The sequence below is a fragment of the Chelonoidis abingdonii genome, chromosome 1, assembly GCF_003597395.2.
Source record: "Chelonoidis abingdonii isolate Lonesome George chromosome 1, CheloAbing_2.0, whole genome shotgun sequence".
Taxonomy (NCBI): Eukaryota; Metazoa; Chordata; order Testudines; family Testudinidae; genus Chelonoidis; species Chelonoidis abingdonii.
In genome coordinates, this window is record NC_133769.1 from 244,839,403 (window position 1) to 244,851,669 (window position 12,267).

The 12,267-nt window shown below is 43.6% G+C and overlaps 1 protein-coding gene across 2 annotated transcripts in view; it reads left to right on the plus strand.

Moving 5' to 3' along the window:
- Positions 1-11,001, plus strand: part of LOC116820671 (interleukin-5 receptor subunit alpha-like) — a 32,279-nt gene extending 21,278 nt beyond the window's left edge. The window contains exons 8-12 of one of the 2 annotated variants that reach the window (XM_032773310.2): positions 2,717-2,861; positions 7,323-7,422; positions 8,187-8,277; positions 9,449-9,518; positions 10,117-11,001. In XM_032773310.2, the coding sequence (XP_032629201.1) occupies positions 2,717-2,861; positions 7,323-7,422; positions 8,187-8,277; positions 9,449-9,518; positions 10,117-10,205 (495 nt within the window). In that variant the 3' untranslated portion in view covers positions 10,206-11,001. The remainder of the gene's footprint in view (positions 1-2,716; positions 2,862-7,322; positions 7,423-8,186; positions 8,278-9,448; positions 9,519-10,116) is intronic. The other variant, XM_032773312.2, reaches the window with a different exon arrangement.
- The last annotated feature ends 1,266 nt before the right edge of the window (positions 11,002-12,267 follow it).

The following is a 12,267-nucleotide window of genomic DNA, read 5'->3' on the forward strand; positions in this document are numbered from 1 at the left end:
TGAGAACAGGTGTTCGCATGGCACTTTTGTAGGCAGTGTTGCAAGATATTTATATGCCAGATATGCTAAACATTTGTATGACCCTTCATGCTTCAGCCACCATTCCAGAGGACACGCTTCCACGCTTATGATGCTTGTTAAAAAAATAATGCGTCAATTAAATTTTTAACTGTACCCCTTGGGGGGAGAATTGTATGTCTCCTGCTCTGTTTTACCTGCATTCTGCATATATTTCATGTTATCGCAGTCTCTGATGATGACCCAGCACATGTTTGTTTTAAGGACACTTTCACAGTAGATTTGACAAAATACAAAGAAGGTACCAATGTGCGATTTCTAAAAATAACTACAGCACCCAACCCAAGGTTTAAGAATCTCAAGTGCCATCCAAAATCTGAGAGGGACAAGGTGTGGAGCATGCTTTTAGAAATCTTAAAAGAGCAACACTCAGATGCAGAAACTACAGAACTCAAATGACAAAAAAAGTAAATCAACCTTTTGCTGGTGGCATCTGACTCAGATAATGAAAATGAACATGCATCAGTCCACACTGCTTTGGATCGTTATCAAGCAGAACCCTGCTTTGGATCGTTATCAAGCAGAACCCATTGTTGGCATGGAAGCATGTCCTCTGGAATGGTGGTTGAAGCATGAAGGGACATGAGAATCTTTAGCTCATCTGGCACATAAATATCTTGCAATGTCAGCTATAACAGTGCCATGCAAACCTCTGTCTCACTTTCAGGTGACAAGAAGCAGGCAGCAGTATCTCCTGCAAATTGTAACCAATCTTGTTTGTCTGAGTGATTGGCTGACCAAGAAGTAGGACTGAGTGGACTTGTAGGATCTAAAATTTTAAACTGTTTTGTTTTTGAATGCAGTTTTTTTGTACATAATTCTACATTTGTAAGTTCAAATTTCATGATAAAGAGATTGTACTACAGTACTTGTATGAGGTGAATTGAAATTCTTTGTTTTTTGTTTTTTACACTGCAAATATTTGTAAGAAAAAATAAACATAAAGTGAGCACTGTACACTTTGTATTCTGTGTTGTAATTGAAATCAATAGATTTGAAAATGTAGAAAACATCCACAAATATTTAAATAAATAGTGTTCTATTATTGTTTAACAGTGAGATTAATCGCAATTCATTTTTTTAATTGCTTGACAGCCCTATTAAAGTGTTATAGGCCTATTCTTTGAAAATCACAATGTAAAGTGGAAGTGTGCTAATTGGATATTGTTGCTTTTGTAACCCACCTAAACTATTAGAACTGTACTTTTTCCTCCTCAAAAAAAACCCACATGCATTGCTCAGCATTTTCAAATTCAGTGCAAAAAGTTAGGTTTTAGCCAAGTCTGTATTTAGACACTTACACACAAGTACGCTGAGTGTGTGAGGTGCTGAACACCTGTAGCCTTTGCTGAAGTCAACATGTGACTCACTCTGTGCATAAGGAGGGCTCACATGAAACACATTGTCAGGATCTAATCTAAATATCATACAACAAAGGACAACAATGATTAAAGCCTGGAGGTGAGGGCAGAGAAGGATGAAGGTTATATCAGTGAAAGGTTGTTAAACAGGATAAGTTTGGTATTTTAGAGGAAGATTTGTCAAAGCCCAAAGGACAGTTAGGTGCTTAACTTCCTTTTGAAGTCAGTGGGAGTTGGTCATCTAACTGCCGTGTGTGCCTTTGAACACCCTCCCCGCCCCCCCTCCCCCGGAGATGTTTTAGCATATTAACCTTTGTGGCATTTCTGGAGCGAAGGCTGAGATGGAGGTCAGGAAGGATTTACAGGAGGAGAGTAAAGTCACGCGGTGCATAGGGTCACAACTATGCTGTGCACCATGCTGAGAAGACAGCATGATAAATCTTTTTAAAGATGTTGTGTAGCCAGCACCTCACATGCTTCCCCAACACCACTGGAGTCATTCTGCCTTGCAAAATTATAATGATTCCAGACCTCATTGCTTATGTTATGACAACCTCCCTGCACAGCTCTCTGCCTCTTAGTTTATTCCTTCCACTATTGCTTCTCCTTGTCAGTAACAGTCCCCTCCCCTCCTTTTTTTCCTGCCTCTTGTAAAGCATGTATTATTGTGCATGTATGATAGTTGGCCTGAATTTTCATAAATAACTAATTATTTTAGGTACCTCAATTTTTCAGTGTCCAACTTGAGAGATCTTAATGGGCCCTGACTTTCACAAATGCTGAACAGCCACTCTGAGGTCCCTTTTAAGGTTAGTTACCGCAAAATTGTGGCACCCAAAACTGCTAGTTATTTTTGAAAATGTAGGCTATTTCTTTAGGGAAACAAATACAAATCTGTGACAAAACCAAGCCAAAACAAACAGAACCCTGAACAAACAAAACCAAAACCAAACACTAATAAAAACAAACGAGCTTGGCCTTAATATGTTTTTCAGGCTCACGCTAATAGAAAATTAAAAAGGAGTCATTACTCTTTGTATATCAAAATTCTCCTATTTTGTAGCTTCTCATCTTATCAGCTCCCAGGCTTTGCTCTTTTGTTTTGAAATCTGGCTTTTCATATACCCCAGCTAGTAATCAGACTGTGATTTACCATAAACACTGTAACTAAAATATATTTATATTAGGTGTGAAAGAGAGACAATGATATTTGAGGTCTCTAGTATTATATGTTTCTGAGTTGTATTGCTAAATCACTGAAACAAAACCTGTGCTAGCCCGTAGATGTTTCCGAAGAGGAATATGTGCATCCAATTCATGATCCAGCAAAACAATATGTTATTCAAGTCAGAGCAAAGAAAACAACATGTATAAGTAACAAATTTTGGAGTGAATGGAGTGAACCAGTTTTTATTAATGATGGTAAGTTACCAGACTTCTATGACTTTTAATATATAAAGGGAAGAACTTTAGCTGCTAAAAGGGTATGCCAGAATAAATAGGAATAGTGGGCCACGTCTTGGGGCCTGCCAGACTTCATGCAGTGCAGGTTGGGAGAAGGGGTGCAAAGATGGAGTGAAGTGCCCTAGTCATGGACCAGGACCATGTTGTACTAGGCACTGTACAAACACAGGATAGAAAGACAGTCCTTGCCCCCAAAGATCCCACTCCCCTGATTCTGGGGCCATTGTGTGCAGGGCTCTTCTCTTGGCTGGCTGCTAATTGTTCCAAGAGGGAAAACTTCGACTGGGGGTTAGCACAGTGTAGGACCATCCCAGACCTGACACCTTTCCTCCAGCCACTTCCCTTACTCTAAAGCACAGAGCTAGCTTAGTGGCCTCTTCGTTGGCTCTGCATTACCGGAGAACATCCCCCTGAACTGGAGTGATCCTTCTGAGAGCAGAAACGCTGGCCCTATGAACAAAATCCATCAATGGCACAAATGCAAAGCAACTATATTGCCCTCAAAGGAGTTGGCCTAATATATTCAGCCCTGTTAATAGATCATGGGGACAATTTTTCATTCTGGCAGGGCTAGGAATGGGAGGGAGTAGGAAGTTAGGTTTATACCACCTTTCCATCTCTCCACATTTATACTTCCTTGCCCATGGCCCCAAGGGGACATTGCAACAGCCAAGCAGAAATGGAGCACACGGATACTTGCCTGCACCCACTATGTCAGGGTTATGCCACCTCTTTGCTATCCAGGGAAACCTGTGTGCTGGGATATTCCTGATGAGAGAATCTGCTGCCTTTCTGGAATCTTGATGGTGTCAGACTGGTGTAAAGGAGCCACAGAGCAACAGATCACTTAGCCCTATATGCATATATATGGAAATATATATCTGTGTGTGTCTGTGTGTGTGTGTGCGTGCCTGTGCACAAAATCCTACACATATCTAATCATTCCTTCAGTGTGTCCTTTAGATGACCCTGCTCATCTGCCATCCAGATTTCTGTGGGGCTTCTACAGGGCTCTGTCCTTGGTCCCCTTTTCTTCTCCATCTTTCCACTGTATCTCTGCTCAATCTCATCCACAAACACAAATTCAACTACCATCTTTATGCTGGTGACTCACAGATCTACCTGTCTGCTCCAGACCCGAATTCCTATCCAAATGAAGATCTTTGCCTGTCTTTCTGACATCTTCTTGTGAACACCTAGCCAACACCTAATGCTTCCCATGGCTAAAAGAGAGCTTTTAATCTTTCCTCCCAAACCCTTATTGCTGCCTCCTCTCTTGATCACTATGGACAACACCACCATCCTGCCAGTCGCTCAGTCCTGTAACCCAGGCATCATCTTCATCTTGGATATGAAACAGGGATGGCTCAGGGGATGTAAAATACGTAAACAAGACTTGATCCTTTGAGAAGAGAAAATGGGTTTATTTACCCTCTACCCATAACCGCTAAGAAAAAAGAAACAGAAATTGAATAGCAGATTTCCCTCATATGAGTAGCTGGTTTCCTGCTCTTCAGATATGAGCAAATCTAAAAGAAATTTGCAAAAGTGATCATGTTAAAAACAAACATGGTTTACTGTAAACTTATGATACACCCTGGGGATAAGCACAGAATCTGAGAATTACCCATATGATCCAATAACAGTTTCCTTGGATATTTGGGGAATATATTCCACTGCTTCCTCCCCCTCAAAAGCCTGTTCGCTAGGCCCTCCTTCCTGCATTCCACCCTAAAAATACTCCTGGTCCTCTTTTTCCCTTCCTTCCTTCAGGAGTTTGTATGGTTTGTGTGCTAGGGTGGGGAGGTTGCCAGGAGCACCGCCTTCCTTTACCTATCCCTAGATCCCTGTTGAACAAAGTACTTAAACACATGCCTAATCTGAAGCATGCGAGCAGTCCCTGACTTCAGCCAGTCTGATATCTTCCTGAGCCAGGGCCCTGGAGGACAGGGAAATGTGTGCTGTTTTTTATTCCCGGGTCCCCAAAGGGTGTGGTCAGAAGGAGAGTAGACCTGATATTTTGGCTGGGGTAAAGTGTGCTCTGAGCTCTTTCTCTCTGGTCTGTCTAAGGAGACCTAGAATTAGCTGAGTTGTTCGCTTAGCATAAAACCAGCTGCTAAAATGGAAAGCAGCAGATCCTGCTCTGAACTGATCTCTGGAACATACATTTGAGAAAAACACCTAGTTCATCTTAAAATGTATAAAGATTTGTTAAAGGCCTTTCTTACATACAACTCTGCCGACCAGTTTGTAAATTGCTTGGTTTCTCCTGATTTCACAATACAGCCATGTGAAATATATGTAGTTAGTCTCAAACTGGAAGCCCATATTCAAGCCCTTCATGCTCTGAAATTGCTCTGGGTTGGATCTAAAACCAGTTACACATCTAGCCTGACCGGAGCACAAAATGGTGAAAAACCTGAGTGCTAACCTTACCTGATTTCTGCCATTTTGAGATACATTCTGTGAGGTGTGTTCAAAGGAATCTGAACCTAAGCTTTGGTTCAGTTTTGAGCCCCAACCCTAATTTAAAATAAATCCACATCAATAATAGGAGATATACCAATCTCCTAGAACTGGAGGGCACCTTGAAAGGTCATTGAGTCTAGCCCCCTGCCTTCACTAGGCAGAACCAATTTTTGTCCCAGATCCCTAAGTGGCCCCCTCAAGGATTGAGCTCACAATGCTGGGTTTAGAAGGCCAATACTCAAACCACTGAGCTATCCCTCCCCCTTTGAAATATGGCCTACGCAGCCCACATCCAGTCTGAGCTAAAACCATGAACTAGACCCCTCAAAGATGGTTCTTATTATTTGTACTGTAGCAGTGCTTAGCACAATAAGTCTTGTATAAACACACATGAAGACAATTCCTGCCCTAAAGATTTTACAATCTAATCAGAAATGTAATGACACATTTTGCTGAGTCTGGGAGTCAATTTTGAATACACAGGGAACCTTGATTCAGGCACGTTTTGCATGATTTCAGCTTTGAGTTCAAAGAATTGGAACAACTTTAGTCACAAGGTTACAATGTACTCAATATAAACCACACTGAATGAACTACATAATGTATGAGCAAGTTCTGTGCTATAAAACCTGAACGTATACAATATTTACATCAAAAGCAGATGTCCCTACTATAATTCTATTGTGCATAGAATAGCAGCATAACAGTAACACTTCTGAAAGCTATAATAAATAGTAATAATAATAATAATAAAAAATAATAAATTAACATCTATCTCATATATAGCACATTTCATCAGCAGATCTCAAAGTGCTTTACAAAAGAGTTTGGTATCATTATCTCCATTTTGCAGATGGAAAAAACTGAGGCACAGAGCGGCAAAGTGACTTGCCCAAGGTCACCCAGCCAGTCAGTGGCAGAACTAGGTATACACCCAAGGTTTCCTTCATTCCACTCCAATGCTCTATCCACTATCTCTCATAAAATCTCAGAGAAGTGTTCTTTGGATTTACAGCATTACAAAAAGAAGCATAATATCATTTGATTCAATAATTTATAAAAAAGAGGCCATAGAGCAGGGGTGGGCAAACTACGTCCTGTGGGTCGCATCCAGCCTGCCAGCCATTTTAATTCAGCCCTCGAACTCCCCCTGGGGAGCAGGGTCTGGGGCTTGCTCTGCTCCAGCGCTCCAGCCAGGGAGCAGGGCTGGGGGCTGCTCTGGATGGCTCCCAGAAGCAGTAGCATGTCTCTCTTCTGGCTCCTATGTGTAGGGGCAGCCAGGGGGCTCCACTCACCACACTGCCCCTGCCCAAAGCACCGCCTCCACAGCTCCCATTGTCCAGGAGCTGCGACCAGTGGGAGATGCAGGGGTGGTGTCTGCAGATGGAGCAGTGTGCAGCAGAGCTGCCTGGCTGCACCTCCACGTAAGAGCCAGAGGGGGGACATGCCGCTGCTTCCAGGAGCTGATTGAGGTAAGCGCCGCCCACAGCCTGCACCCTTGAGCCACTGCCCCACTCTCCAACCCTCTGCCCCAGCCCTGATCTCCCTCTCACCCTCCGAACCCTCAGTCCCAGCCCAGAGCACCCTCCTTCACCTTAAACCCTTCATCCCCAGCCCCACCCCAGGGCCCACCCCCCAGCTGGAGCCATCACCCCAGCCCTGATCCCCCTCCTGCCCTCTGAACCCCCTGGTCCCAGGCCAAAGCACCCTCCTATACCTCAAAGCCCGCACCCTAAGCCGGAGCCCTCACCCTCTCCAGCCCCCTCAACCCCAATTTCGTGAGCATTCACAGTCTGCCATACAATTTCCATACCCAGATGTGGCCCTTGGGCCAAACAGTTTGCCCATCCCTGCCCTAGAGTGTATAATGCACCCATTTATGGTTGTACCTTTTGAAGATTCTATATTTGCTTCACTTTACTAAAACTAACTTTCCCTCTTCTTTTTAAGAATATAAAGATTATAAAATGAACACCTGGAAGCTGCTCATACTAATTTTGTTTCCCTCCATGATCTTCACTGGAGGATTGCTGATATTTCTTTGTAGAAGGTAATATACATTTTTGAGGAGGGGCAGATGGGGAGGGAAAGGGGGAGTTGTCTTTCTGAGGATAAACAAACACTTTGATGTATCAATGTTCAATCAAAAACAGATCTTCCTTTTCATAGGGGGTTCATTATACTTAGAATAATCAGGTCATTGTGAATTAGGGGGCTACAATTCTGAAGACTAATCTGAGGAGAGGCTGAGTGCTCATAACAGCTGCTGACTTCACTAGGGATGCTGAGAGCATATGTGTACTGTTCCTTAAAAGCTGTAGCAGGAAGCCTGGCTGGAGGGGAACCTGGGAAAGTGTTAGGTAGAAGTTTTATAGTGAAGTAGAGAGAGGCAGGTAGATGAGCTTTTGGGACAATGTTGTTTTTCCTTTGCTAACAGTCACTTGATAAGTGCTAGAAGAAGCTGACCTTTTTCTGTGATAACAGACAATGTTCAGCATCTTTCAGCAGGCACAGCTGGTAGGATCAAGCCTCTAGTGACTTGCCCAAGACTACACAGCAGAGCAAGCCAGGGACAGAGACAGGGTTAGAACTTATAAAATCCTGACACATTGTCCTAGCCTCAGACCAATAGACCTTATTGCCTTTAGACTGATGCTTCCTCTCTGTGTATACTGCTGGTTTACCTAACATGTTATTTTACATGTGCTTACAAACAAGATAAAAATACCCTGGCATGAACAATCTGCTCCTGCAGAAATTTAACAGCAATAACAACGCTGTGTTTTCATCTCTCTCTCTCTCTCTCTCTTCTAGGTATAAATGCATTGATCCTATACTCACACCTATCCCACACCCTTCAGACAGAATCAGAATCTGGTTAGCTTCTGATGCTGCTCTGTGTCAGGTACAGTACATGCTGATCTTTTCCTCCTTGTACATAGAGAGTCAGGATGGTATGGCTGAAGAAATTTAGTCAGCTGGGCAAATAATAGCAAAGAAATATTGTGGAGTATTCTTCTATCTCTAGCCGATGGAGCAGCTGGGATCTAATTTTCCAGACCCTTGATTTAGTGTCTGTGAATGTTTGAGCTAGAGAAAAATTAGGGGCAGCCATTTGCATTGGTGCCAGTTCAGAACCCCATGCTCCAGAGGAGCTCGGAGGGTAATTGTGCCTCTGGGACAACCATGGCCATCTCCTAGCTGGGTGGCTTGGTGTATGTGGTGTATGGGAGTGTGTGTGACCCTGCCATTCCCCTTTTGAGACACTGTTGAAAGAAGACGTTAATATGTGGATCTCCTCCTCACTGTCCACTAATAACACCTGTCTTTGACAACGCCACAGGATCCTCACTGTCCTATTGGATTTCATTCCATTCCAGATAGGTTCTTATACCACGCTCATCGCTGTAGTGTCTGAGTAGTGCATTGAGCAAGATGACTAACATCTGCCAGGTGTTTGTTTTCTCATCCTCTCCCAAGAGGGAGCAGTGTGTGGAGTGGAGAGCTTCGTTTGGGATTTTTTTATAAGGTCAAAGAATTCACCCTGCGCTTAGAGCATAAGGTGGTAAGATTTGTGATAGTCCTTGGTTTCTGTGGGATTTCGTTCCATAGTCTCGGGCAGCCTCTCAGAAAGCTTTGTCCATTTCTTGCTCCTGAGGAGTAACTGGGAAAAAGGTCACACCATGCTCTCTTTCAGGAGATGAAAAACCCAGCCAGAACTCAGGGGAAGATGAGCCTTCTCTCCTCAAGAGACAATATCCGTCTCTACTTCCTTCTGTGATTGGCCAAATTCATTTGCCACCTTTTCTCAGCTAAAAAGGCATTGCCTTATCACTTTCCTCAATAGAGCAGTGCAAATTAAACTGATATTTCTGTCCAGCACTTTGCTGTGGCCTGCCAAACTGTAAGGACCAAGCCATGGTGATTGTGTCTATGTTAAGCATGTCCCTTAACATCTGTAAGAAGTTTCTTTCAGAAGACACAGAGCATCTTTTTACTTCGGCAACCTTGTTTATTCATTATGTGAATGGAAGATCAGAACAAGCAGTTACTGATGTTGTATGTTATTAACACAGCAGGAGTATGGCCTGGTTCTCCAAATGCCCGACATACTGTTTATCAGTGATCTGAGCACACCTGTCACAGGTAGGTCCAAGGAGAAACATGCGTTTGCTGACCTGGTGACAACAAATGGCAGGGGTGAATGTTGATGGCGCTGACAGAAGAGGGAGACTGGTATATGGAATAAAGAGTACTTGGCAGATCCTGTATATGAAATAATGGTTCTGCACAGAGATGGGAGTGAGACACAGAAAAATGGCTATTAGCGTCAAGATGCCTGGAGAGACTTGCCCAGACCCAATCTGTTTTATCCACAAATAAACCTATCCCCTTATCTTGGGGCTAGAGTGTGACTGTGCCACAAGCCCATGTTGCATAGTTACACTACCCCAGGAGCAGACCACAGACCATATTGGGATTCAGAGAGTGAGTTGGCTGGGGCAAGGAGTAAATTTGTTAGTCTCTAAGGTTCCACAAGGACTCCTTGTGGTTTTTGGTGATACAGATTAACACGGCTACCACTCTGAAAATGTAGTCTCTGTTTCCCACTTTGCTCCAGTAATCTATCCCAACCCTGTACATGACACACGATTTGCACATAGGTAACAGAACTCAGAATCTGATCTCGTTTGCTACACCACTGAGTGAATGCATTTGTGTGTAATAAAATTTTACTCAACAGAACTAAGTTTCGACACAAGTGAAGTGAACATGCACTCCGAGATCATGTTGGTCCCTCTGGAAAAGAACAAACACAAGAGGATTAACTAATGAAGATTCTTAAGCATCTGGAAAACAGCCCACATTTACTAGCATATGTATCCTGAGGGATGATAATCCTCATTGCTGTGTGAGTGGGTTATGTTTTCTGTGCTGAATTATCTTGTGGAGATACTCCAGCTGAATCCAAATAGGTCTGAGCCAGAAACCAGTCTGAGCCCAGCAATTTGACAGATCTCAAAAAGGTTCTACTAGTGACATTATGAGATTCCTGAAATGTGTATTTGGGTCACAAAAGCAGACACCAGAGACAGCTTGCAGTTTGTCTTTTACTCATCCTCCTCCTCTTAACCACAACACGACATAATAGAGAGTTAAAGCTTGTACAGGTGAAATGACATGAGATGGTTTTTGGATGCAAATTAAACTAGGATTTGGGATTAGAGTCGAAAGTCAAATCAGGGATAGTGTTTGGGTTTTCATTTTATAGCACTGTTATCACATGAGATTGTGGCCAGAAGAACAAGATCAGCTGTTTTTACAAGATCAATGGGTAGTTGTTAAACACCTGACTGATTTATGGGCAAGATGAATTGTGGGCGATGACTGTTTTTTATAACATTCCTGGAGGTAACAGCTGTATAGAACTTTGAGACATGTATAATCTGATAACCTGTATAAGTAATCATATTGTTGATAAGCAGACATCAGCAAAAAAATAATAGCCTTGTATAAAGATGTAAGATCCTTTAATGCTAACGAAGAGCTGGCTTTTGGACATTGTAACGGGGTAGCCTGCCCATTTAGGAGCCAAAGACCTGGAGGTGGCCAGTCCCAGCTAGATAGTTTATGGGCCACACTGAGAGAGGGAAAAAAATGGAGTTCTACTAAGCCTATCTATAAAAGAGCAGCAGGAAGCCATGAGGTCAGAGACACTCTGAACAAACAGAAAGGTGGGACTTCAAAGCTCTCCAGGCAGGGAGAGACACTGAGCAAGCAAGAGAAGGAATGCAGGGCTCTCCAGGCAGAGAGAGACCCTGAGCAAGCAGGAGAAGGAATGCAGGGCTCTCCAGGCAGGGGAGTAGCCCGAGGCCTTACAGCAGAAGAATCTGTTGCTGGAATCCAGAAACTTTTGTGTGGGGACTGTTATGTTTTGTCTGGGCTCAGAGGGTAGACCTTTTAACTCGTTTCCACCGTTCCTTTCAGATTACTTTATTAAATGGAGATACGCTGACATTAATTAGAGAGTCTGGCTTCTTTTTAATGGGACTGTTAAAGTGACCTCATTGTTACCTCATCAAAAGGGAAAACCGAGGCAGGCTGCAGCAGAGACTTATGAAAGCAGGGTCTGAATGAGCTTTCCACTGACAGCTAGCTGGGGAAGGGAAAAGACTTCAGGACCAGACTGTATTTACGTGAACACATCCGCTCCACCTAGGTATCCAGCGGACTGGAGCTATGTAGCTTCAAGTGATCAACTTTGGCTGGTGTTGGGTTACAAATGTCTTTAGTACGTAATTCAGGGGTAGTTAAATGTTGTTATCTTTATTGTATGAGTAAAGGGCAGCAGAACTGTGCTAAGGTCACCCTCAAATGAAATGAACTCACTAAGCCAGGGACTTGAATGCCAGACCAGTGTGAAAGTAGGAGGAGGTGGGGATAGGTGTCCCTGCCAGAAGGTGTAGACTCTATTTCAAAGCCCCAGGCACAGTTTAATCTGCCTCTCCCCACTGTTCAACCATAGAGCTAAATGAGTCTTTTGTTTTGTTAAGTGATCACTAGAGCTTAAATCACTTGTTGTGGGACAGCATTTCTGCCCAGCTTGCTTCAGCAACCAAACTCCCCCATTAAGAGATGACAATCACTGAGGTGAACCTCAAGAGACTGACCTGCAGCGATCACAACAGAGATGTAGCGGGCAGCAGAAGGTGACTGTGTGTAGTGAAGCAGCTGGAAAGGTGGCCAGTGGAGTAGAACTGTAGCTTGCAGGAAGGTGGCTGACAGAACAGCGACTGGTGGAGCGACAGCCGGCCAGTGAAGTGGCGGCTGGTGGAGCAGCCAGCATAACAGGGAGCGGCTGGTGGGGTGGCCAGCGGAGCAGTGGTTGGCCAGC